At 33.6% G+C, this 26,129-nt stretch overlaps 2 protein-coding genes across 7 annotated transcripts in view; both read right to left on the bottom strand.

Moving 5' to 3' along the window:
- Positions 1-15,265, bottom strand: part of LOC106669086 (octopamine receptor Oamb) — a 228,653-nt gene extending 213,388 nt beyond the window's left edge. For both annotated transcript variants that reach the window (XM_024229853.1, XM_024229854.1), the window contains exon 1: positions 14,572-15,265. The gene's annotated coding sequence lies outside the window, so the exon portion shown is untranslated. The remainder of the gene's footprint in view (positions 1-14,571) is intronic.
- Positions 15,266-21,403: 6,138 nt separating this feature from the next.
- LOC106668685 (glycerol-3-phosphate acyltransferase 1, mitochondrial) overlaps positions 21,404-26,129 on the bottom strand; it is a 40,728-nt gene continuing 36,002 nt past the window's right edge. For all 5 annotated transcript variants that reach the window (XM_014397673.2, XM_014397667.2, XM_014397681.2 and 2 more), the window contains 12 exons: positions 24,750-24,902; positions 24,516-24,688; positions 24,217-24,450; positions 23,969-24,156; positions 23,663-23,898; positions 23,447-23,594; positions 23,202-23,386; positions 22,792-22,942; positions 22,520-22,716; positions 22,356-22,460; positions 22,110-22,293; positions 21,404-21,592 (listed from right to left, as the gene is read on the bottom strand). In XM_014397673.2, coding sequence (XP_014253159.1) covers positions 21,405-21,592; positions 22,110-22,293; positions 22,356-22,460; positions 22,520-22,716; positions 22,792-22,942; positions 23,202-23,386; positions 23,447-23,594; positions 23,663-23,898; positions 23,969-24,156; positions 24,217-24,450; positions 24,516-24,688; positions 24,750-24,902 — 2,142 coding nt within the window. In that variant the 3' untranslated portion in view covers position 21,404. The remainder of the gene's footprint in view (positions 21,593-22,109; positions 22,294-22,355; positions 22,461-22,519; positions 22,717-22,791; positions 22,943-23,201; positions 23,387-23,446; positions 23,595-23,662; positions 23,899-23,968; positions 24,157-24,216; positions 24,451-24,515; positions 24,689-24,749; positions 24,903-26,129) is intronic.

Genomic DNA, 26,129 nt, shown 5'->3' with positions numbered 1-26,129 from the left:
CAAAACAAAAATTAAACCACAATTTATTGTTTCCTTCTTCTGTTTAGTGTGACAGTAGAACCTAAAATAAGTCAACGACTAATGAATTGGACTTTACAAATGATCTTGACATTAAAAAGGTAAACATACTCTCGTTTGCTCACTCTTTTTCTCTGTCACAAACTATTTACTTCTCTCTCTCTCTTTTTCTCTCTCTCTCTCTCTATATATATATATATATATATATATATATATATATATATATATACCTATCGCCACAATCTTAGTTCTCTCTTCTATTCTATCTGTTTAGGTATCTATCTTACTTTCTTTCTTTTTCTGTTTCTCTTGTTATTGTGGTCTCCTTCTTTCATTTTTGTTTTATCACACTTATTTTTCTCGTTCAATCTTCCTTTCTCTTTGCCACTCTTCTGTTTTCTCGATCTCTCATACTCCTCTCTTGTCACTAAACTGTAGTACTAGGATTTAAGCCTTTTTAATTTAATTAAATCCAAAATAACGTATTTTCGTTATAATAATAAATATCTTTTTGTCATAATTGTCATTTTGTTAATTACTATACTGTTTGATAGGGGGGAAAATATTAGTTAATATATAATTTATCTTTACTGCACTTTTTATGATAAATATCCATTGATATTTACTTACAAACCACACACACACTAACTATATTACATCTTTTTATACTGTCCATCCTAATTTTATGGAATTCCATAATAAGTCGATTGGTAAAAATAAATTGTCTTTTCCACAATAGGTTGGAGATTTGGAAAGAGAAAAATATAATGATGACGGTGTGAGATCTTTGGATATTTTGTCCAATATATGGTGAAATTTGGATAAGAAGGAACTGATTATTTTTCAAAGTCCAGCAGTCTTGTGCATTTATCCCGCTCCTTTAATTAAAATATTCTCTTTATAATGTAACGATTTGATTAGTAAAATCTTTAATAAACCTTTTGTTAATATATGTAATTAGATAGGTGTCTGGATTCAATTTTCGTTGAAAGTGTCGTTAACTATCCGACGGAAGATGTTCAAAGGAAGTGCCTCTAATCACAGCAAACATGTTTTTCACGAGAAAAAAGAAATTAACGTCATTTCTCGCTGTGTATCTAATTGTGAAGTTTTACTGATCCCCTATATCCGACCGAATGGGGACAAAAGGACCGAAAACCACTACAGGACTCGTCGAACGCCGGTAATTGCCATTATCGGAGTACGCGTACCGGTAATTGATCCTCGTGTGAGTGCATATTGACTTAATCGTGTATGGTTAACTCAATTGGGCGTAATTGAAAGAAATGAAAATGTCTATATATATAATATGTATATATAAAATACATATATTTATTTTTAATTCCGTTGAAATGCAGAATAGCACCTGGCCAAAAAACCAGCGAGACTAGACAGACCGAAATGACTGATCTAGCTGCAAGTTCATCAAATAAATACGAGATAACTAATAATGAAAGTTGTCACATTTTCTTTACTTAATATTTAGTTTTTATTTTGTGACAAAACATATCACATTTACATCAAATCTTTTAAACTTACCTTAAATTATTATTACAAGACTATAGAGATGTATTTTTGGGGAAAAATAAATTCGTGAGTTAGTCTACAAAGGTGTCATTTTAAAAAAATGTTTAATTCTAAAAATGTTTAGCGTACTTTAGCGTTATTGGAAAGTTGGACCATGTTATCACCAAACTAACTTGATTTTTTTTTTAATCTAACCCTATACTCATTTCAATTTATCTTGAAAAATACTCACCTTGTGTTCGATATCCGATAATAAACGATAAAAACACAAGACACTTAAAACACTCGCGAGAAGAGGCCAGAATAAAGTAAAAAGGTTGACTAAAGAGATTCAACACCTCCCCACTTGAGAAGAGGGTCCTAAGTTGGAGACCCCTTCCCCAAGCGATGCCGACGAAGACCCGTGAAGAAATTTGAACGTTTTTCGACAACGCGGAATGAAAGACGACCTTAAGCCCGCTCGTATGCCAACTTAATATGGAATTGAATACATTTATTTTTCCTTGTCCCCCCTCAGAATCCTTGGGACGTCAATTATAGTTTTGATTCAACGTATCCTTACAAGAAATGACAACAATTGACTTTCAGTTAATAGTTGATCACGACGTCCTTTCCCTTAATAAATCGTAAATTTTACCATACGATAACCCACTGTCAATCCTTAATCCTAAAGCAAAACACACAAATAGTGATAATTAACGTATAAAAAATAAACGTAGTCTCCACATAACAAGCCTAGTCAGTAACCACACTAAATTTAAATTCCTATCACAAGTCTAAAAAGAAAATTAATTTACATAAAACCCGAAATAATTATAGACTTCCAACACCTCAAACTCACATTCCAAAAAACTAATCAAACGTTCAATTTGAACTTCCTCTATAGAGTCAGACATGGAATACAAACAAATAACATAGCAATAACTTCACATACATAGATTGTTTTATTTTTTAAATCATTGTATCAGTGTCACATACATCCTCCTTCTCTCTCTCTCTCCCCCCCTCTTTCACGCTCTCTCTTTCTTATTCATTCATTCTCTATCCATATATCTGTCTAACTATATTATCTCCTATACATTCTTTCTTTTTGTCTCTGTCGCACTCGTTTGTTATTTTAAATTAAACGTACATACTGTTTACAATTTAAAAATATGTCTACGTCTGACTTTATCTCTGTCTTTATTGTATGAATCAAACAAAAAGCCAATATTTGTGTACATGCAATTTCCTCCGTAGCGGTCGACTGGAGGGGAAAACTATAATTTTCCTCTTTTTGGGAGACTATTAGATTTATCGGCCTTCAAAAGATTCCTGGTGGTACACTAGAATCATACCATAATAAATATCTTATCTCTTTATAGATCAAATCGTTTATTTATTTCCAAACCCTAATCGGTAACGGCAGCCTGGGAAATTGGAGTACACGCTAATGACATTCACAAATTATTACAATTACGTTTGATACGCGGCTCGTGTAAAGTACGGGTACAGATAAAAGGATGACGGGCCACCCAACAGTTTATTATTTAAACTTTTCATAATATAATTATAAAACATATTGTACAATTACGTAATAACAGCTAAATCATGGCCTGGATTCTGGATTCTGGAACGACTTTGATAAATGTTGAGTCCCAAAATAGGCCGGATTGGACGAATTAGGAAGTTTTATATTTCCCAATCCGATTTGAGGCCGGTGCAAAGACTGAATCACAACAATGGTGGCCTTTGTCCGTTTTATATACGGGGTGTCCCATCGGTGATGTAACAAAAAGGTCCAGATCCTGTCGTGAAACCGGCCGACTACCTCTACTGGTGAAAGATCTTCTTTCATTTCGTATCGATCAATCAATCAATTATACGCACCTTTTTTTACGGTTCTTAAGTTGCAGTAGTGTTCGTACAAAAGAGAGATGGTAATTGTGTAATCAATAATTAAATACAGTTGAAAATTTAGACAATTCTTTGGGCAGAGTCAGTTCATTTTAAAAATTTGACGAGAAGAATTTTTGTCAACTGTTACAATACGCGTTTATTGAATTTGACGTTAACAAATGAGAGCCCGGTTTATTTTCTTCCCGCTTTAAGAAAAGGGCTACATCCGGCACCATCGAAGAATCTCACCTCTGAAGTTTGTCCTTAGCAATATAAAGAAAGTGCATTTCATTTTATTAGCTTTACCGTACATTTATCTAAAATGTCACAGAAAAAAACTTTCGGACAGACATAAAATATAGACTATGTCGACTTTAATGAAGGAGGGGAAACAAACCCAGTAAAATTTTTAACAATATCCGAAGGTCAATTTGTAATCATTGACAGAGACATTGAAAAAACAAATATTTTGTATTGGTTGATTTTTCTTCCTTTATGCGGATGAAATCAGTCGATGAGATGTTTGATTGTTATTCACACAACAATATATAGTAAGATGGAAAAAACAAAGACCCTACAAATTACAACAATGTGTCAAAACAGTAAGAAGACCGGCTAAATGGTATCCTGTTTCATTTCGCATTCGTTGTTTTGAAGAATGATTAAGAATCGCACAGCTTTAAACACAATGGATTTAAAATTCACTATCCAGACTGTTGTTGTACACAGAATCGAAACAAAAATAAAGGGAAAACTCAATACTCAAATGAGAATTTTTGGCAAAGTAAATATATCCACTTCTGCACAAAAAAAGGCTGTATTTTTTAACAAAGATGACGGACTTTGGATCACCAATAATGTTTATTTGGTGATACCTAGTTAGAAAAATACTAGCCATATATCCGAATGCTTGCCAATGGGCCCGAGGAGCCTAAAAAAAGTAGTTTAATATATTTTGTATACAGATTTCAGTCTTTATATATATACATATTATGCAGGGTGGTGGGCGACCACGACCCGAGGGGTTAAATGCCTGGGTAGACTCGTACCCCATCCCTAAAAGGTCCGGGACTTGGTCGGCTCACGTGTCCTGCATAAACCTCTTGGACCTGTTCACAAACCCCAAGATTTTGGAACATTTAATCTCGGGGAGTGATTTGGTGATGTCCTCTCCTTCAAAGATTTCAAACCTAGACCTAGCATACCTATCACACTCTGCGAGGTAGTGCCTTGCCGTTTCTTCTTTTATTTCGCAAAAACGGCAAAAGGGATCTGGTAGGATACCCGTTACAAAGAGGTGTCTTCTCAGTGGGCAGTGGCCCGTCAGAATACCTATCAGCCTCCTAATTCCCTTCCTTGAGATAGAGAATAGCCATTTCGATTCTGCTGGTTTGATACCTTAACACACAGATTGGTACACGAAATCAAGTTGAACTATTCGACAGGCTACATTCGCTAACTCGCACCTTTCGACTCAACCGGGGGTTCAAATTCGAGAAATCGGAAAAAAAACATACTTTTACGATGTTTTTTTAGATTTTTGATATTTTCTTAGTTTTATAAAGTTTTTCTAGATATTTTGACCAAATTTTAACAAGATTGGTACACGAAATCAAGTTGAACTAGTCGACAGGCTACATTCGCTAACTCGCAGCTCTCGACTCAACCGGGGGTTCGAATTCGAGAAATCGGAAAAAAACATACTTTTACGATGTTTTTTTAGACTTTTGATATTTCCTTAGTTTTATAAAGTTTTTGAATTTGGTCAGTCTTTATGTACATATATTTCTATTCGTTTTTACGTAGAATACTAAAATAATAAGATCGTAAAAAAATGAGATTTAATATATAAAAGGTTACAAAAACCAAAAGACGCTTCCAGTTAATAGGTCATAAAGCATTTTTTTAAACAATTCGGTTTCGTTTTAAGCTTAACCATTACATAAGAACTTTCATAGCAATAAAAAATAAACAATTTGTGGCTAGATTTGCCAATTTTTGTTCGCCGATGCCCGGTATGCCACTTAAAAATTCATAAAACCTCCGGATTTTATTAAATGCCGACGATATTAAAACCATCAGAAAGCTTAATTTCTCTTCTTTGAAGCTATATCAACAACATTCAGTTGATATGTCATTATAATTGAGAATTATAGGATGAAATCATCAAACACTAAAAATATCGTTTTATTTTGTAACTTCAATTATAATTTATTGACGGATACCAAATTTATGCCATTATGTGGAGTTTATTAAGCTCTAGAACTGTTGATATTGGTTGATCTAGTGCAAAAATATGTATTTTTCGTTTGCTATAAAAATTCGTCTTTGAGCTTTAAAAGCTTTAAGAGCGTAAAAGATTTATATGTTTCAATACAATTTTTTTTCTACTTTACTGGGAGCGTTTGTTTTTTTAAATTCTCATTTAATCCAATCCACCATATTATTTTCTTATCCGTAAAAGAACAAATCGACTGAATATGATAATGTATATAAAATACAACCACAACAAAGGCATAAAACCTTATCTTTGATTTCATTAATAGAGATTTTTTCTCGGCTCCAAAAGCCTATTGGCAAGAAAGTACGCTCTACTATTTTTCGACCTAGCATGACCAAGAAACGTTTAATTAAATCGGTGTCCCACGCAGCCTCCACCTGTTACCCATTTTTTAACTGGACATATCCACTCAGCCTTATCCATCAGTATTTTGTGCTTCATAAAAAATTTTGTAAACAGGATATGATTACTTTTGATGAAAAGCTTCTCAAATATATTAAACCGTAAATAAGAGAAATTACTATAAAAGAGTGCTTACTATAAAAGTCGGAAAAAGAATAAAGTAATCCCTATTATGAGTGGCATAGTGAGAGTACAGGGGAATATATATTTGAGTACAACACTAGAATAGTAGAACCAAGAATGGAAATAGAAGAAATAAACATAGCAAAAACAAGACAAAACCGATGAATGATAGACCAAAAGAAGAAAAAATAAACTCTTGAATTAATGTGTACTAAAAAACGTTGGTGTGTTTACAAACTTTGTTAATAAATATAAATGTGTAACTCGATATAGCCGTGGGATGTTAAGGGCCTCAGCTTTAATACTCTGTTGAAGAGGTTGACGATGTCAGTAATAAATGCGTAAACAGTAATTGGTAATATAATCATATAGGCCATACCATCATATAGGCAACATACTAAATAAAACCAAGGCACTACAAAGCATTGGCCAGGGATTGTGCAGCAAAACCTGAGGAATAAACTCCAGATTGGCTTAGTCGTTGATCAGACCCTAGGTCACATACTGAGCGCTAGTATGATGGCGAAAAGCACTGCATCAGGATGGTCCCTTACTGGAACCGATTACATCCGACTTTACATAGACAACGTCCGACGTGAGCTTTCATATTGGAACAGACTTGGAGCCGATGTCCGTCAGTAATGGTTGTTCCGTTTTGGTTGGCATTTGAATTTTGAAATGATTTTTTTATGAACATTCTATCCTTCTTAGAAGTGGGGCCATAGGCCGTCCGTCGAACGTAAAATCCCTGTGTGCTGGGATCGAGTTGCAGGCCAAAACAAAACGGCTGAATAAGCACGATTAATCTATTAAGTCGGTGTCAGAGTGATAGGGCTGATTAAATTCCCTAGGGGGAAAGTTTCTGCAAATTTGTGCGTATACGGACGTAGTAAATTAGACGTAGAAAATCAAGTGTAGTAGGTTCCAGTGCGAGAGCAGGCCTAAGGAGACCAAACAAACTGTAAAGTCAACTAAGACTTGCGTGTCAAAATATAACAACAGCGATGGACTCCTGATACCCAAAAAATAAAACCAGATCTAAGGACAAGTTATCAGAATTTTAGAGAGTGTTAAAATAACAAGAAAGCTATAGCAAAGACAAAGAGGAAACTCAACTTTGACAGGCCCTTTCAAGTGATCAGAAATAACGATTGAAAAAGGCAATCCAAAGTTCAGGAAGGGACCTAATGTGGCTTTAAATAATGTCGGTGGAGCAAAAATGGAACAAGCGGTAAAGGGTAGATTACACCATACCAAAAGCCCTTAGACTGGATCCAAGCTGAGGTCCATGCGACTTGATAAAGAAGATAATGAAAAGTGCTGAGACCTACATACTTTCAGATAGTTAGTCGATAAAGGCACTAATTGCGTATGGTTATAGTTCCACATAATTCTGAGAGTGTCTAAGTAGTAAGTTGTTTTAAGGCCGTAGAGGGGGGGGGACGAAAAGGTTACCTTGAGGTTCCGGGACAGGAAGGGTTAGAAACTTAAAAGGAAACGAACAGGCAGACGACAACCCTCTCAGCCAGAGGACCGATAGTTCGAAACGACAACTAGGCGCATCGGAGAGGATGCAAAAGTGGAAAAAACTATTTTTAAATGGAACCTAGTACGGCCGACAAAATCAAATAACAATCACGGTCAAAAGGATTCCAAATATTTCTACAATATACTCCTGAAGCTATAAGACAGCCAAAACGTTGGAAAATATAATACTAAATATAAAAACTTATCTCTTTTCCTTCCCTGACGGATTTCTCGACTAATAATTAACAAAACAATAACTTATTTGGGAAAACTCCTCAAGAAATCGTAGGTTCTACAAGCCATAAAAAATACCATTTATAAATTCAAATTTCAACTGCCACCTTCTAAAACGGTATACGGCATTTTTGGAATTATCATGATTTCCGAAGACAAGGTATTGAAGATGTTTACGTTTTTTAGAAAATTAAATTAAATTTACAAGTAAATTCTTTTTAAAAAAGGCTGTTTATTAAATGCAAATTTAAGAAAATTTTATCATTAGAAAATTAAATATTGTACCGTTAATATTAAGTAGGTAGATAGTTTTAATAGATATTTCAATTCATTTTAATTTGTGTTTTTTATTTTTTATTGTACCTATTTCTAAATTTATTTTCAGTTAAAAACTTTATACTTTTGATGTTGTACATATTTGTAATTGGGAAACCGTAAAATAAATAAATAAATAGTCTTTTTCCTCTTATAACAACTACTGTCAGATACAAATTTGTATATTTGATCATTATGCGTTGTAAAAAATATATTAAAAAGTTAATTTAATTAAAAAATTTAACATTAAATTTGATGTGTGGTGATTATTGAACGTTAATCGATATTTATTTAGAAATCGTGAAATGCGGTCTGGTGTGATGTAGGTTTCAGAAAAACATATCATCACATTACATTCCACACATCAAATATTTTTCACATTGTCTAATTTCCCAACAATTTAGCTTTCCTTTTCCTATTTATCCCTTTCTATATAATCCTGAAAGGATAATCTGGCCGAACCATTACCAACACATTTGTTCCCTTTGTCGGCTCTTTTCACCTCAAAGAAGCCGACGCCTTATACAAAAATGTCTTTTCTATACCGACATCCTTCCCCACCCCTTCAAAATCCAACGTATATAAACAGAAAATAGCAAAATCTCACTGGCACTCTCGACAGTCGACACGACACGCAAGAATGGCACAATTACACAGAAGACAAACACTTTGAGTGAGTAGAAATACTTTGATTGAATATATAAAAAATGTATTTTGCATTGTATAAATTCACTTTTCCACATCCAAAATGTAATTGTAATATGTAAACAATGTTTGTAAATCCCAGGCTCTGAAGATGATCTGAATAAAGATCGAAACATTCGCACGATAAAGAAAATGTTTTTCTGAAACCTACATCCCACCAGACCGCATCTCACGATTTCTAAATAAATATTAAATTTGATTTTGACGAAAATACGCAGGCCACAGAAAATCAGCCATGTTGGACAAGTGTTTGAAAAAATTTATCGTTTAAATCATGGCATATACCATCCATTGTTTAAGTCAAGTAGCCTTCAAATTTGGCCAATATAGTTGGGTAATTTTCGTACAAGACGACCTTTGTATTTCTTATTTATTGCTACGACCTGTCACATTATTGACGACAATATATTGTATGTAGTAAGTTTCCAGCACCATCTGAAACAACGGACCTTGTTTTCCTGACATTTTCTGGATTTATAGCAACATAAGCTGAGTTGCATTGTGGCAAAATAGAATGTGCTTAAATATAATTTGCGATATTAACATCTTGTCATCCCTAGACGGTTTTATTAATGATTTTTTGGCATTTTCAAACAAAATACTCCCTAATATCTAATATTCCCTCCTTTGTCTCTATATCAATATCCTATGTCCCTATTAAATAAATATTATTAAATAAAGAAATAGAAGTACTTCAAAACATTTTAAGTAATAAAATTATGTAAATATATCGATTGTTCTATTACATCAATTATTGCGGATATCATACAAAATAAACAGTTTTCCCATTAATATTCGAAAGTGGGCGTATGCAGAGCATGGCTCGGATGTTCAGAAGACAGAATAAAAACATTGAATTTTAAACACCGCATCAAATGAATGCTATTTATCATACTACACATATGAAATAGAAAATGCACAAAAGTCAATAACCAATTATCAGATTCTAGTTTCATTCACCTTTCCCCCTCTAAATTAGAAATAAAAAACTGACCGGGGGAAAAGAATTCGCCAGATAAGAATAGCCGATAAGGCGGTGCTGATAAGAGCCGGAGATAGAAGAAGCTGTGCTACGTTCCGGATTTGAATCTTAAATTTTATGCTAATTTCTTTTTGTGGAAGCTGCTTCAAGTAAATATTCATCGGAAGAAGACCGACTCCAACCCCCAGTCTAACCGACCTCTTAAAATCTCATCAGCTACCAATATAAACTATCATTACCTCATTGAAAGTGATAATCTAGGGCGACTGGGTCCTCTTAGCAGAAAAAAAAAGAATTGTAAATAAAAGACGAAGATTATTTTGGAATATTTCTTCGTGTTGTCTGCGGAGGAAAAACCTGAAATGTGGTCGTTACCGATCATTTTGTCGGTCTACCCTCGCTAGGTTCGTGTCTGTACGATTTATATTAAGTCAAATCTCTTTTATAAGGACATGACTGTTTGAGTGCATGTATTGGTGCTATCTCTGTTAACTTGTGTCTATGAGATTTGAAGTGGTAAATGTGTTATTTTCGAGTTTTCACTGTTAATTTTTCGTCCTTTTTGTACGTTTTATAGTAGCTTCATCCTTGTCATTGTCCCTGATGTTCTTTGTATATGTCTTTTATTTTTCGTCCTGTCTGTCCGATGTATTTGTCTCTTCATTCTCATGTTTGGAGTATATGCCATTTTTCTCAAGTTGGTTGATTTTATCAAAACTTTGTCTTACAAGAACCTCTGATGGCCGAGTCACAGATTGAAATGAAACTCTTTTTGATGTTTTATGTCGAAAAATGGTGGACCTTTGTTCGACCGTTCGATCCAATGAGCATTTTGGGTTCTTAACAAAATCTTTTTTAAATGATTTTCTGCCCTTATTGGTATGTATATCAAGGTTATTATATACCATTCGATTTATTTTAATAAGAAGGATAATAAAATTATATGGATGATTGTATTAAATGAGATTAGAAATATAAAAGGTTTCAAAAACAAAAATACCCTTCCAGTATAGAAAGGTTATTTTAGAACCAGTAGAAAAGATTAATTTTTGAAAAAAAAAAGATTCGCTTTAAGTACCCTTTAAAGCTCTTAGATACTATACGTATAGCAAACGAAACATAAGCATTTTTGGACTAGATCAGTGACCAAGCGTTTTTCTGTCAATGAGTTCGTATTTGAGAGCTTTAAAAGATGCTTAAAACTAGTTACAATTATATTTTTCAAAAACAATTTTTTTGTCCTCCTTTACTGGAAGCGTATTTTCGATTTTGTAACTTTTTATATTCTGATCTCACTTAATATAATCCTCCATTTTCTTATCTCACTTTTTAAAAAATCGACTTTGTAATCTTTAAATACACGCACAACAAAGGCAGAAAACTATTTTTAAAAAGACTATGGAAATTAGGTTTTTTCTCGGCTCAGGAGGCCCATTGTCTTATATTTTCGATGTAGAAAACCCAAAACATATTTCATTAAACTAAGCGGCGGAATCTCTGAGGTCCTCCTCTAAGGTTCCGTTTTTCGTGGTCTTGAGTCGTTTTAAATACTAATTTGTTGAATAGATTTGTTAGGCTGTACGTTTCTTCCTGCATTTATGTGAAATGGTCCATTTAGTATCTATATGGCATCGTTTTGTTTATTATTTTGGTGATCGTGTTTGTGTTGTAGCTGTTTTTGCGTGCAGAGGTTTTTATTGTTTTTAGTTCATCTTTATATTTCTCTTTTATCAATATTGTTTTTATTCTATATGTGCTGTACGTAGTGCTGCTGTTTTGTGTCGGTGGGGGTGATTTGAGTCGTCGCTGTTACTTTGTTTTCTATTTCTACCGTGAATTGTTTCTTTTTGTTTAAGATCTGTGGAGTTCAGATCTGTCAGTATGTGGTTTATGTTATTATCTGACGTATACTATGGCGGGATGTCATCAGCGTATCTCTGATAATGTGTTTTGCCATAATTTCATGGAAGTATTTCTCTTCGAACCAAGCGAGGATAGGCAGACCAAAATGATTTGTAACTACCAAATCAATATTTTGCTCTATTTTAGTTTTAAAACACAAAATTACACTTAAACTGTGAAAACAATTTTGTTACGCACTAGCCTAATCTCACTTGATACCATAAAATGACAAGATGTAGATGTAGATGTAATATTTCAGGGTATGGTATACTGCGCCCTNTCATGTCGTCTCTTGGAGCCATGAGTGAAGAATGGTTTTTCCACAGTTTGTTTCTGTCTCTCCATTTCAGTTTTATTCCTGTTAGAGGTTTCTCTCTAATAATGTTAATTATAGTTTTCTGTGCTGTCCTTTCTATCATGTGATGTAGGGGGATTAGTCCCAATATCGACAATGATTATTATTAATTTTTTCCAGTGTAACCCAAGACGAAGGGGGTTCAAAACCAGATGTTTTGTTGTCAAATTCTAGGCCTACAAGTATATCTTTTCGGAGGAAAAACGCGTTAGCAATTTCCAGATAACGTTCCACGCAGGCTGGAGGAAATTGAATTCAAAGTCAATTCTGCGTGGTGCATAGAGAATCTGTCGCCCTTCCCCCACCAACCTAAGTCACGGGACTTTCTCCACTTTTAGAACTCCACTTTTGTTTTTAATTTTAGGTATTTATAATGTAACTTAATTTTTTTTTAGCAATGAGTACATTGTTTTTCATACAATGGAAAAATCTTCCAAATCAAAACATATTTATAAATCAATTCTATTTAAAAATTGATTGATTTAAAATTTGAAAAAATTGTTTATTTTGTACGTAAAACACTCTACCGAGTCAAGCTTTATGGAACAACATCAATATTTCTTCGAGAATTAAGAGAGAAAATAAACAAATACAAATCACGAAAAAAATCCAGTCTACACGTTCTCACAGTTAATAAGAATATGTAGAGTAATTTTGTGTATATTTGGCGGGTATATGTATGGGTTTATGTGTCGGTGTTTGTTTGTCTATTTTTAAAAAACTTTTTCATGGCCCCTAACAAACACCTTACATAGTTTTTTATGGGTTTCATGTTTCTAGTGTGCTTGTGGTTTGTTATGTTTATGCCTCTGGACATTTTTATTTGGTTCTGTATTTATATTTTTCTTTTTTTACATCACCCTATTTGAAAACAACATACATTTTAGACGTAAATATTTTTTTCTAAAGAGGACTTTTTGAATTAGAAAAAATACAATTATCATTGACATAAAATACTGAAATGAAATGAAATGTTTACCGCGTGTTCTAACACATTTTTTATTTCCAGTAAATCCCATGTCCTTTCCTGTAGTTGTCGATTCATCTTTTATCTGTGTGTAAATTTGATTATGCGTTTAGAGTGTGATTATGTGTGTATACGGGAAAATACACCACAATCCTAAGTCCAAACAATTGGGAAGCAACTCAACAACTTGAACAAAGAATACAATAGAAAGAACTTAGCCATCATGTCAGATAACCAGGAAGCTATCAGAGCACTAAGCTCAAACATTATTTGATCAAAGATGGTGCTGAATTGCAAACTAAATTAAATAATTTAGGTATGCAAAATAAAATTACTCTCTGCTGAGTCCCAGGGTACCCAGAAGTAGAAGGAAACGAAGAAGTGATGCCCTTGCAAGGAATAGAGCTGCAACACCACTGATTAGTCCTGAACCTTTTTGTGCTATTGGAAACATTGGAATTCACTCATTGGACACAAACCAACCAAGAACCTCCTACTGAGTTTCGGAAGGAAAGGAACAACAGAATGCAACAAAGAAAGCAGGAAAAAACTTTGAATCCTAACAGGATTTATAAACTGCGGACTAAACGGACATTTGAAGAAGATTGGTATAATCCAACACGGTACGTGCAGATTCTGCAATGAAGTAGAGGAGAAACCAACACCCCTGCAAACAAACTGTGGTGCCACACTTGCCTGCAGGAGGAAGTGATTTGGATATACAACACAGCTGTAGAAGAACTGGACAACTGAAACCGGGCCTACTAATCATATTCTTTGATGAAGTAGGACTCACCCATGTGTTATACAATCAGAACGTGGGGTACAATGGATCTCAAAGGAAGGGGGCAGTATATTATACACCCCGAATACGACATCTACATTATATATGCATATGTGTGTGTGTGTGTGTGTGTGTGTGTGTGTGTGTGTGTGTGTGTGTGTGCCTGTGTTTATTGTCTGTGTATGTATTGACGTGTATGTATCTCTGTATATGTGTGTTTGTTTTAAGGTGTAATATTTCTCATGATCACGGCTCCTGTAATCTGGAGACAAAATGTTTTATGCTGAAGGGCACCGAAATCGATACTAATATTTTTTGTAAACACAAATGAAATAATATTTAAGCATAAAGACACAAAAAATAACTGCCATTAATAAATTATTAATATTTTAAATATTTATATTATAACGGATATGGTAGAAACTATTCGCCAGCAAAACTATTTATACATTTTTTCACTATCTCGCTTTCATTTGAAAAGGGTACAGATTTGAGGACGGCAATAATAGGAAAATGCACCTGTTTCGCTGTCTATTTACCAACATGACGTCCAAAACAAATATTTATTTACCTTGATAGTTGTGTGGAGTCAAGAAGGGGATTCCGCTCTCATATCCGGTGGAGTGCAATTTTTCCAAACTGATTCGTTTTTAAGAGTGTAGCCACCACGGTTTACCGTCATCGGTAAACTGAATCGTCATATCTGCTGTTATTGGGACTCGGCCAATCTTCACATGCTCTAGAGGAACCGCATGCTCAGTACTAGCCAGAAAAGTTAATCATTCAGACCGGGGATATTAGGCCAAAACGGTATCGCCTCCTCCACGATATTTTTTTGGACGGTGTACAATAACGCATATTTTTGAAGATTGTGCCCTCACCCTCTCGCATCCGAGTACATTTTAAGGACTGTATTTACTTTTTCTTTTAATATTTTGTGTGTATTTTATTTTTATTTGTTATATCAACGTATATAGCCTGACTCTTTGTATTATACGTACGAATAACAGATATTACATTCACAACGATAAAAACAAGATAAAACGTAACAGCCTGCTTACAATTGACTCTACCCCAGAGTACTCGACATATCTCGGGTTAATTGGGGATAATCCCCTCCATTCATGCTAATAAATTAAATTCACACACCACTATTCATTCACACTACCCCAGAGTACCCGATATTCCTCGAGTTGATTTGGAGTAAGCCCCTTCACTCACGTTAATAAATTGCATTTACACATTCATTCACACTACACTCGACATTCCTCGGGATAATTGGGGATAAGCCCCTTCTTTCAAACCAATAAAATACATTTACACATTCATTAGCATTAGCACATAGTACTTGATATTCCTCGGGGAAATTGGGGATAAACATTGCCATTCACCCTAATAACTTACATGCACACACCCCAATCCATTTACACTACCCCAGAGTATTCGAACGCCTCGGGGTAATTGGGGATAAGCCTTTTCATTCATGCTAGTAAATTACATTCACACTACCCAAGAATACTCGATATTCCTCGGGGTAATTTGGGATAAACTCCTTTAGTCACGTTAATAAATTACATGTATACATTCATTCACACTACCCCAGAGTTCTCAACCGCCTCAGGGAAATTGGGGATAAGCCCTTTCATTCAAGCTAATAAATTAAATTCAAACATTGAGTCACACTACCAAAGAGTACTCAATAATGCTTGGGGTAGTCCAGTCGTTCTAATAAGTAACAAACAGCACATACTTATATGAAAGTAGAAAGATACAACTAAAAATATTGTTGTGTTGATCGGTGCTGACAGATAATTTACTCCTACTCTTAAAAAAAGCCTAGTTTGTAAATACATATAGGGTCATTTTTTTTTCTTAATATATATATATTTTTTTTTATTTATTATTTTTTGTAATATATGTTTAGTATGTACCTGACTCTTCCTATGAAAAAAAAGAAATGATGAAAGAAAGCATGATTTCTACAAACTATCGTCACTTATATTCCTAGAGAACTGATTAAAGGCACTTGCAGCATATTGTACATTACATTCGACGACTTCGGACCTCCACACCCTTCGGACCTTCCTATGTACCCCTGATATCAAATAAATAAACTTTTCCAATACATACATGTATTAGTTTTTGAATAGTGGAATTTGGACCAGACAAGTTAGGCAAAAATTTTTTTTTATTGTTTTGGTTATTAATGATCATTTTGGTCTGCTTATCCTAGCTGTGTTAATCTGTGTTGACTGACAATTATTCTCTCAATTAGTTCTCAAATTATAAAAATATTGTTCTCTTAAAAGCTTTCTTAATGGATAAAAATTAGAAAAAGGATGTAATCTGTGATGATTACAAACCGAACACTGCAGCATTCTAGCTTATTGTACTTTTCCTGCTCCCTTAGTTCAATTGACTCGATCCTTCTCTTTAGAAATATAAGTTCATTGACTGTTGTTGCTACAATTCCTTTACTTGGGTTTTCTTTATACCCCAGATTCACATTCAAAGATGACATGGGTGATTGTTTCTTCCTCCACATTACATAACCTACAAATAAGGTCATCATTGAATATGCCCACGTTATGTAGACATTTTCTCAGATTCTAGTGACCAATATATTGTTGTATCACTACTCTGACCCCTCTCTAAATGCAGAAATATTTACCAGTTTTGATGAGGGTTTGTAACATAAGCTTACTATGTCTAGCCACTCTAGAGTTTATTCATTTCTCCTTTTGTTTTGTTTTTTGGAACCATTCTAAGATATAGGATCCTCTGTTTGTTTTCGTCATCCCAATGTTCAGGGCCTATATATGGTCTTACAGATCCTTCCTTTGCCTGTTCATCTGCCGTTTCATTCCCCAAAATTCCTTTATGTCCTAGTACCCAAGATGTCATCAGGTTGTTATGCTTTCCCAAGTTTTGGATATTTTGGATGCATTCACTGACTAATTTTGATTTGATTTTTTTACAATGATTTAATGACTGCATTGCTATTGTAACTTACTCCTATCTTAATCCACTTGAATCAATACTCATATTCATTTTACAATTATGATATTAAGGTCTCTTATAAATAAAAGTATGCATTTTCAGCTGATTTTAGTCAGGATGCAAATCGAATCAGACTCCTAGATCAGCCTCGGGAGGCCTAATGGAAGATCTGCTTGGAATGCTAATTAATGCTAAAACCTTGCTCAGCTCAATTTGAATACTTGTCATTTACTGACCTTTCATATATGTATAGTGTGAATGTACTTGTGATAAACAAATGTTGTAATAGACCTTTACAGACTGTTCTATAAAGATACTTTTATTGTTAACAAAAATAAAAGTTAACAATTAATTAAGGTTTTTAGTTGAGATGAAAAAAAGTTAATGGCACGAGAGGGATTTGAACCCACGACCTTCGGCTAGATACGCCGCTGCTCTACCACCTGAGCTATCGTAACCTCGATCCACTCGGACATCAACTCCCCATCTCAACCACCTTATGAATTTTCCCTCCTTTTGCCATTTTTTTCATCTCAACTAAAAACCTTAATTAATTGTTAAGTATTAATTGGTCAAGCGGACCACGAAAATAGTGAATTTAAAAATAAAAGTGTTTATATTTATGAATATACAAGCTTTATAACCCCAGTGTTGCCCAGGGAGATAATAAAATAATTGTCTTCACTATTAGAAATACCAACCACTTTTTCACTCACGAACTACTCTGGATCAAGGTACAGTTTTGAGCTGCAACTGTAAAGCTTTTGACCTAATTGAAGATCATCAGGGCAAAACAATTTTAAATATGTCTACAGAGTGACATATGTAAAATGTTTACAGGCAATCATAAATGTCCTTGAAGACTCAGTCCCAGCCAAGGACTGTTACAAGTGGTTGAGTCGGTCTTCAAGGAAATTTGATAGTGTCTGTAAAAAACTTAAATATGTCAATCCGTAAACATATTTAAAATTGTTTTGCCCTGATGATGGTGTTAAAATAGGTCGAAAGCTTGACAGTAACAACTGATTTTGTTTTCTTCTTCAAAACCATACCTTGATCCAGAGCCTTTGTGGAAATAATTTTCCATGAGAAAACCATGAATTCTCCAAATCCAATCCAAATAAAAGCAATGATTGACCTTATGATTTGTCTATCATAACTACAAAAACCAGTTTAATTTGAAATTGCAATCGTTTGAATTGGAAAGGCGCTTCTGTTGGTATCATCGGTATATGTTGTACTAGCACTTCCTCTCCTTTGAATTTTAGCAAGAACATTAATATTGTTTCAATTAATTATACTTTTTATTTAAGATCTTGGTTAAGATGAAAAAGTTAGTGTCACGAACGGGATTCGAACCCCACGACCTTTGGTTCAATACGCCACTGCTCTAACCACATGAGCTATCGTGTATTCAATCCACTCAGACCTACTCCTCATCTCAACCTCCAATGGATTGAATTCTCCCTCTTTTCACCATATTTTCAAATGCCGTGAAATCAGGATTCGATCCTCATCAACTTATGAAGTGGCCAAGGGGAGTTACTTCGTTAATAATTATACTAATCCCATATATGTTTAGCAGTCATCATTGACCCTAACCATCCCTAACCATTTAATTTAAAGTGAGTTCGGTAAAACAATGTTTATTCATATTTTACATAATTTATAATTGTTCTTGTATATAATGAATGAATATAAACATGTATAAATACCTGTAGAACAAAATCGGTTTTTATATTCTTTTTGCACTAATTTACCGTTCACTCGGAGCACATTTTTTATTCTGATGGTTTGGCGGTCGTTCTCCCACCTACACCACTGCTGCCTACAGTAAAGATACAACGGTGAAGTTTGTATTTTTCTATCTTTACATTAACAAAACAAATTCTGTAGTTTTTGCAACTATAAAGTATCTGTAGTTGTGCAACTATTTCAGTTGAAGAAAAATTCAATAATTTTTGCAACTATAGAATGTTTTTATGCAACTATGGAGTAGTTTTTGCGTCTGTTGACCGTTACCGCCTCAAAAATTGAAATTTGAAAGACGCGGGAAACGTGTAATTATAGGAAAAATGGTATTATTTTGTGTAAATCCTGATGTCCCTCAGTTGTAATACAAGCCTTTCTACAATCTCTAAACAATCCCGGGAATAATAAGAACAAACTGTGAGATTTTTGGCTAAATCGGTCTATTTTGTGTTAGCGCTTCGATATCGGAATTCGAAAAATATCTATCATACCGGCAGCCGAAGGTCAGTCTGGTCAGCTGACTTCTGAGAAAATGTACGCCACAAATTCCTGAAAGCTTTCTTTTTTGTAAGTACTAACGCCCATTATTTGTTATATGCCGATTTTATGATCTCTAAACCAGCCCGGCACTAATAAAAAATAGTGTGAAAGTTTCATCGAAATCGGTTCGTCAATGGCCGCAACGGTTTAAGCCGTTTTGAAAAACGGTTTTGACACGGCGCTCATCACTGTAAGGTAAGGGTTCCGGGTTCCGACATACAAATAGTGTATGTTTCAAAAACACTGGCAAAAAAAAGTTGCCTAGTTATTGTACAAAATATTGTTTCTTTAACATGTTAACTGCTATGTCCATGCCAAAATCTATGCTGGAAATTATTTTGTAATTTTTTTTTAAATTCTAATGATTCTACATTTGTATTTCTTCTTTCAGACAATTTAAATTTAAATGTACCTCTTACACATTGTTTTTTTATTAATTTAAAGTGGTAAAAATGTAAAATAAATGATACAATACATTTTTTATATTAATTTATTACTTTACACGAAATGAAAAAAGCATTTCTCAGAGAATTAGAAATCGATGAAATTTTTGATTCTGTTGGTACGGGTGCAAGAAAACTACTGAAGTATAATCAAAATAAAACAAACATAGCAATACAAAGATTACTAATTTTAAGGGACCACAGTGGTCAAGTGGTTAGGGGTCTTAGGGCATCTGTCAAGTATTTTTCACTGTAGTGGTTTTGGGATCAAATCACACATCACATTTGTTTTTGTTTTTTTAATGGATTATAAACTGCTGAAAAATGAATAAGGATATTTGTAATCTATTAATTTTAATTGAATTAACCGATATATCCTTGATGGTTGGATAACACAAAATCAAAAATACCAACCAAACAACTAACTGTACTGAGGGAAGCACGAACAGAGGCATTGTGTGTATCCCCTATTCTCAGCAGACTCTTCAGTGCTTGCTATCACTATACAGACAGAAACGGGGCTCATCTGTAAACCTAACAGCATTCCAATTGGTGATCCCATCTGGGTTATCACTTCAACATATTCTCCTGAGTTTCTGGTGGTTGGCTGTTGCTGCAGGTCGTCTCAAAGGGCCAACTTCCCACATGATTTGTTTGTGTAGATAAAGGCATTGTTAAAACATTTTGTACTTCAGTTAGGATCTGGCAGGCACTATGGAAAGGGTTCCATCTTGCAGCAATGACAATGTTTAGTATTTTTAAGTAATAAGGATTACCATTTTTTTTTTTGTATTTTCTATTTTGTTTTGTCCAACTAGCAAGAATATTTTGGTTAATTTAATGAAAATTAATAAAATAAGTCTTAAGTTACATATATCCTGATTCATTTTTGCGCAGTTTAGTATGAAAAATGTGTTGTAAAGTGGTATGACCACCTTGCCATATGACACCCAACGGTATTGGACGTTATGTCCTCCTGATTATGTTAGGAATTACTTTACTTAGTATTTACTTAATTAATTTCATTTTTAATTATGTACAAGGAAGTGCACAGCATATACTAAAAACAAGGGAGCTGAGAGAATAATTAACAAATTAATTTTTCTAAATATGTATTAAAAAAACAAATACACAATTTTTTATACAAGATTTTTTGTCAGTAAAAAAAAATTAATAAAAAGAATTTTGTGAAAGATCTTGTTTAAAAACAAATTATTTAACCAGTTTTAAAAATCTCAGTCTTAACATTATCCTTTTATCAAACATATCTTGAAATAAATTCTTATAATGTAAATCACATTGTCACTCTAATGTGTAATGTAATGAACAATCACCGGATCAATTCGGCACATCATAACATTCTAGCCTATATTTACATGGTAACTTTTTTTAAAATTTAGTCACGCAGCTTTCTACAATACAAGATTGTCAATAAATGTTGAAAAAGACATATTAAATGTATGTTTTCCAAACAGCAGACATTTTTAACAACTTTCTAAAGATTTTAATTTTTCCTCTAATAAATGAGCGTTTTTAAAACTGTTTTCTATAAACAAAAATATATATAACAAACTTTAGTAATATCACATCACAATATTATATTTGCATTTATGTACAAAAAGTAACGTAATAAAATATAGGAATGTACAAATGACTCCCTCTAAATACCTTAATTTTCTACATCTCCTTGCCTATACCTTTCCACTCTGTCGACAACAGACTCTAAACTCACTTCTGTGTTGAAATTTTTATTCAGGTAGTACAGTTTGGTCCCCGATACATTGATGCAGTCAAGAATGTGCCACTTTTCAAGGAGTTTGAGGCAATTCTTTATCGTCTCAGTAGAAAGTGATTCCCCTGGGGAAAAAATAACACTATAATCATCAGAATTAACGAAAGATTTGAACATTTTTCAGAGATACAGATGTTGAGGCCTGTGAGTTGATAAACTTGATCATCTCCAACCAAGCTAGCCTGCCTATAGGTTTTGCCTGTCAAGTGTTTTGGCAGTTCGCCATCATCAGTGGTCAGTCTGTCTGTGACAGACAAAACCAGTAGGAATAGGCGTAGTATGATTTAATGCAATCAAACTACATTTGTCACATAGCTTACATTATTTTAAACAATTAACACCTAGTTATAAATAGTTAAAAGATTTGCAACTCATTTTTAAGGTATATAAATAAATTATCGTTAAACTTAATTTATCGACTGCAGAGTACTTACACACGCATGAAAGCCCACTTGTATTTATTTAAAATGTATTTTTATTGTTTGGAACCAAGAATGATTGTGGCACGAGAGAGTCTACACCCAATATGTTAATAAAATTCTAATTTGTATAATGTTTACACAAAAAAAAAAGTCCACTTACCACAAGTTAAAACCCCTAAACTGAGTTGTCTCCTTATAATGTTTAAAATTTCCTTTATAAGTTCTTTCTCGACCACTTGTTTCCCAATAAGCATTTGTAGATGAGAAAAAACACAAAAATAAGTATCCAAAATTGGACGAAGTAGAGCCCCATAATATTTCAACTTTGGTTCCGAGCGATTGACCTAAACAATAATAAAATTAAGTTAAAATTTTACAAGATTATATAATCAATATAAGTATATACTTTATAAAATGGGCTAGCTGGAATGAAATCTTCATCTTCATCATCGTCTATAATATCCAAACTTCTCGGTAGCCTAGCTCCAGATTGAGATGTACTTTTCGTACTCTAAAAAGTCACCAATATTATTAAAAATCCAACTACACTTTACGTTTAACAACATCTACCTGCAACGATGTCACTATTTCATTAAGGGTAAAAACGTCCATGGTGTCAAAAATGGCATCGTTGAGAGACTGGCAGGTTTTTGTGAATATGAATTCAAACTGAAGTATTTCACAGAGGTAAATAGAACAGTCAATGATTTTATCAAAAGAGATCATTTCTGTGGGCGAATTGGCAGAAAGGTACAGCAATGTTCGCCCTATAAAATGTAATAAATATAACAAAATGGCACAGCCATTCACTCTGGCGTAATATTTAATTATGTAATACATACCAATTATACCTTCCAAGGCAAAATGTGGAAGTAGTGTATTATTGTAATAAGCTAATTCAATGATATTGGGCAGAAGGGTAACTGGCTTTATGAATACATCTCCATCGGCTGTTTTCTCCCTCTGAATTAAACCTGGTCCAAGGAGTTCAATCTAAAAACAAATCACATTTACTTGAAAATAAATAATTGGAAAGACTTTTAAGTATTTACAAAACAAATGAATTATTTGAAAAATATTTTATAAGGTTTAAATTAAATTGCCATCTAAAATGAAATGGTCTTGTTCTTCTTACATCACCGCAATGTTTGAAAACAAATATGTTAAATGTAAATATAACTTTTTTTTAACTAAAGAAGGACTTTTTGAACAAAATGCAGTTATCAATGCAAAACTCAAAAAAAAGTCTTACCGCGTGTTCTAACACATCTTTTGACTCCCCAGTAAATCCCATGTCCTTTCCTGTAGATATCAATTCATCCCTTAGCTTGTCTAAGGAGTAGGTTAGATCAGCCAGAGTCACCCCTTTTCGATGAATGTTCAGCAGAAGAAAAGCCAGGGCGTTTGTTGACATGACAGCAGTAGACTGGCTGCAATCTATTTAAAATAAGCGAGTTAGAATTTACTTTAAAGCCATTTTTATTATAAATTAATTACCATAAATTATGTGGCGCGCTATGCTGTCAACAAGTTGCCTCTGTTCTTCGATTACAATGTCAGTACCATAAAGGGAAGCTGAAGATGGCACGACATGTAAACTACCACCAGATGTTCTTATTTTGCCTTGGAAGGATCTCACAAGCTCCTGAAGTACAAAGTTTATTTTAAATATATTTGTATTGGACATTTTAAATGGTAAAATAATTTACTTACATGCAATGAAAATGGTTGGTTGATGTCGACTCGAACAATTCCATAGTGACTAGTAAGTGCTTTGTAAATCCCTTTGATCGCAGTCATGAAACTCTCAGGTTGTTTTTCATCTCCCGTCTGCTCTCTGACGAACGAACCCTCAACAATTTTTTCATAATTTACACTGACAGGGACAAGCAACGCATCTTCAAGAAGTCCATTTAGGTAGGCGTCGACGAATACAGAAAGAAGTCCACCTATTAAAAGTAAATATCATAAGGCAAATCCTAAAAATTTAAATTAACCATTAATGTAAATGTAAAATACCTTTTGGATTGCAAGGTTTTCCTGTTCTAGTTCTACCTCCTTCAATAAAAAATTCAAAATAGTGTCCAGCTTGTAGACACTGCGTCATGTAGGTTTGTAAAATGGCCCGATAGACCTTGTCTTTCTTCCCTGAAACTGGATCTATCCTCCTTTTAATGTAGAAAGCCCCTAAACCTTGTAGGATCCGACTGAAAAATTCAATAAGGATCAGATATAAATAAACAACTGAAAATATCAGCCAGACCTACCCAAAAATTGGAATTCTCAAGTTCTCTCCCGCTGCAACCAAAGGCGACCTTATGTTGTTGTTGCAAAGGGTGAATGTGACTGCGATGTAATCAATGTGGGATTTGTGCAGAGGGAGAAATATAAGCGGAAGCCCTGAAGCAGCAGCTTTCTTAAGCATGTGCAACTGTCCTTCAGGGATGGAAACGGATTTGAATAGTAAAGGAAGAGTTTTGTAAAATACCCATGATGATATTCTAAAAAAGCAAAAAATACACTTAAACCCTATAAAAAAACTATTTTTAAAAACTCCTATACACACCTAATCACAAAATTTGAAAGCTTGGAATGCATTAAACTAAGAATTTTTTCAGCACGCTTCCTCTGTCTTTCAATAATGAGTGAAAGCCCCCTTTCATCGGTACATCCAAGTTCAGATGCAATAACTTTTGCTGCGGCTGTTATCGATTCTTTAACATTACTGTCTTCTAATACCTGATATATAAAAGTCAACAGTTAATTAAGAAAACAAATGATGACACAAATAAAGCATTACCGTGCCAAAAATATACGGAAAATTGTAATGTTTGAATGTTAAACAGTGAAAGATAGTGGCAAAAGTTCCATTTAAAAAGCTGTAAGACCTCTTGTAGTCATCCAACCTCAAAACATTGACTATCGGAAGATTTTCTTGCTCTGGTAAGTTTTTCTGCAAACGAGCATAAGTCAACATTATACAAAAGGGAAACTCTCATCTATTGTATACAAACATAAAGATTGTTAAAATGAAAATTTTAAATGTTCAAACATTATAATAATAATAATAAAGAAGTAAATTTATTGAACTTTATACATTTTCGTTTTTACATTTAAATTTACAAAAGACAATGGACATTAGTCAGTCTGCCAAGTTCAAACATTAATCATGAAATGTGATGAACTGCAGATTGATCATCCTGGTTTCTCACTGTTTTTGCCTAAAAAAATTTAAATTCAATTTTTACATATTTAAGACCAACCAATGAAAATTGTGAAATACCAAAATGTGACAAACCAACAGGGACTGCAGTGGCAAAGTAGTTAGGGGTCAAACTTGTATTTGTCACATTTAGAGGTTCTAGGTTCAAATACTGGCACAGCCCATGGAATTTTAATGGTAAAAATAAGTAAAATTTATTATAAAGTGGTTTGACCCCTCGTCCACATCACCCAATGGTTAGTTGGCCATTAAACCCTCAGTTCTGACAGGAATTTATACTTACAAACCCAACAGATGTAACCCATATAATAATTTAATTAACTAATTTGTGGTATCAGCAAAGCAAATTTTTAGTTTATTTAAGACCAAATTTCAAGTATATTTATCTAATAAGAAAAATGCTTCAATTATTTAGGTTTAATAGACTCTCAACTTATATTTTTAAGCAAAAATTGATATCATTTTTCAAATATGCTGAACCATCCCTTTTCAAGTTTAAAGTGTAGATGTTTTAATTAACTCAAAACTATAGCAGTTGGCAATTATTCAATCTTTTCACCTATTCTTTCTTGTTCAGCACGAGCTGAAAATGTGTTTGATAAAATGATAATTCTTTGAAAGATGCCATTATTGCATGGGGTCTGATAAGAGGTCACAGAGGCATCAAAACCGAGATAATCTCCAAAAGTCAACAAATACTGTTTTTTCTCTCTTTTTTAAAATATTTATTTTACCCACAAATGACAATGATAGCTATATAAAATCAGTCATTTTGATATGATAACAGAGTAGTAATATAGTAACAATATAAATCCTTCACTTGACATGCTTGGAATAATGGCAAATAAATCGCTTTCAAACAGTAAACTAAAAAGATAGGACAAAAAAATCAACAAAATATAAGAAACACCCGAAGAATTAAAAAAATACAAACAAGCAGTATGCTTTTTTTAATTA

This window comes from Cimex lectularius, unplaced genomic scaffold (genome assembly GCF_000648675.2).
Source record: "Cimex lectularius strain Harlan isolate CLEC.00 unplaced genomic scaffold, Clec_2.1 scaffold319, whole genome shotgun sequence".
In the NCBI taxonomy this organism is placed as follows: Eukaryota; Metazoa; Arthropoda; class Insecta; order Hemiptera; family Cimicidae; genus Cimex; species Cimex lectularius.
Note: the sequence above shows the minus strand (reverse complement) of the source record. Positions and strands in the feature narration are given on the sequence as shown.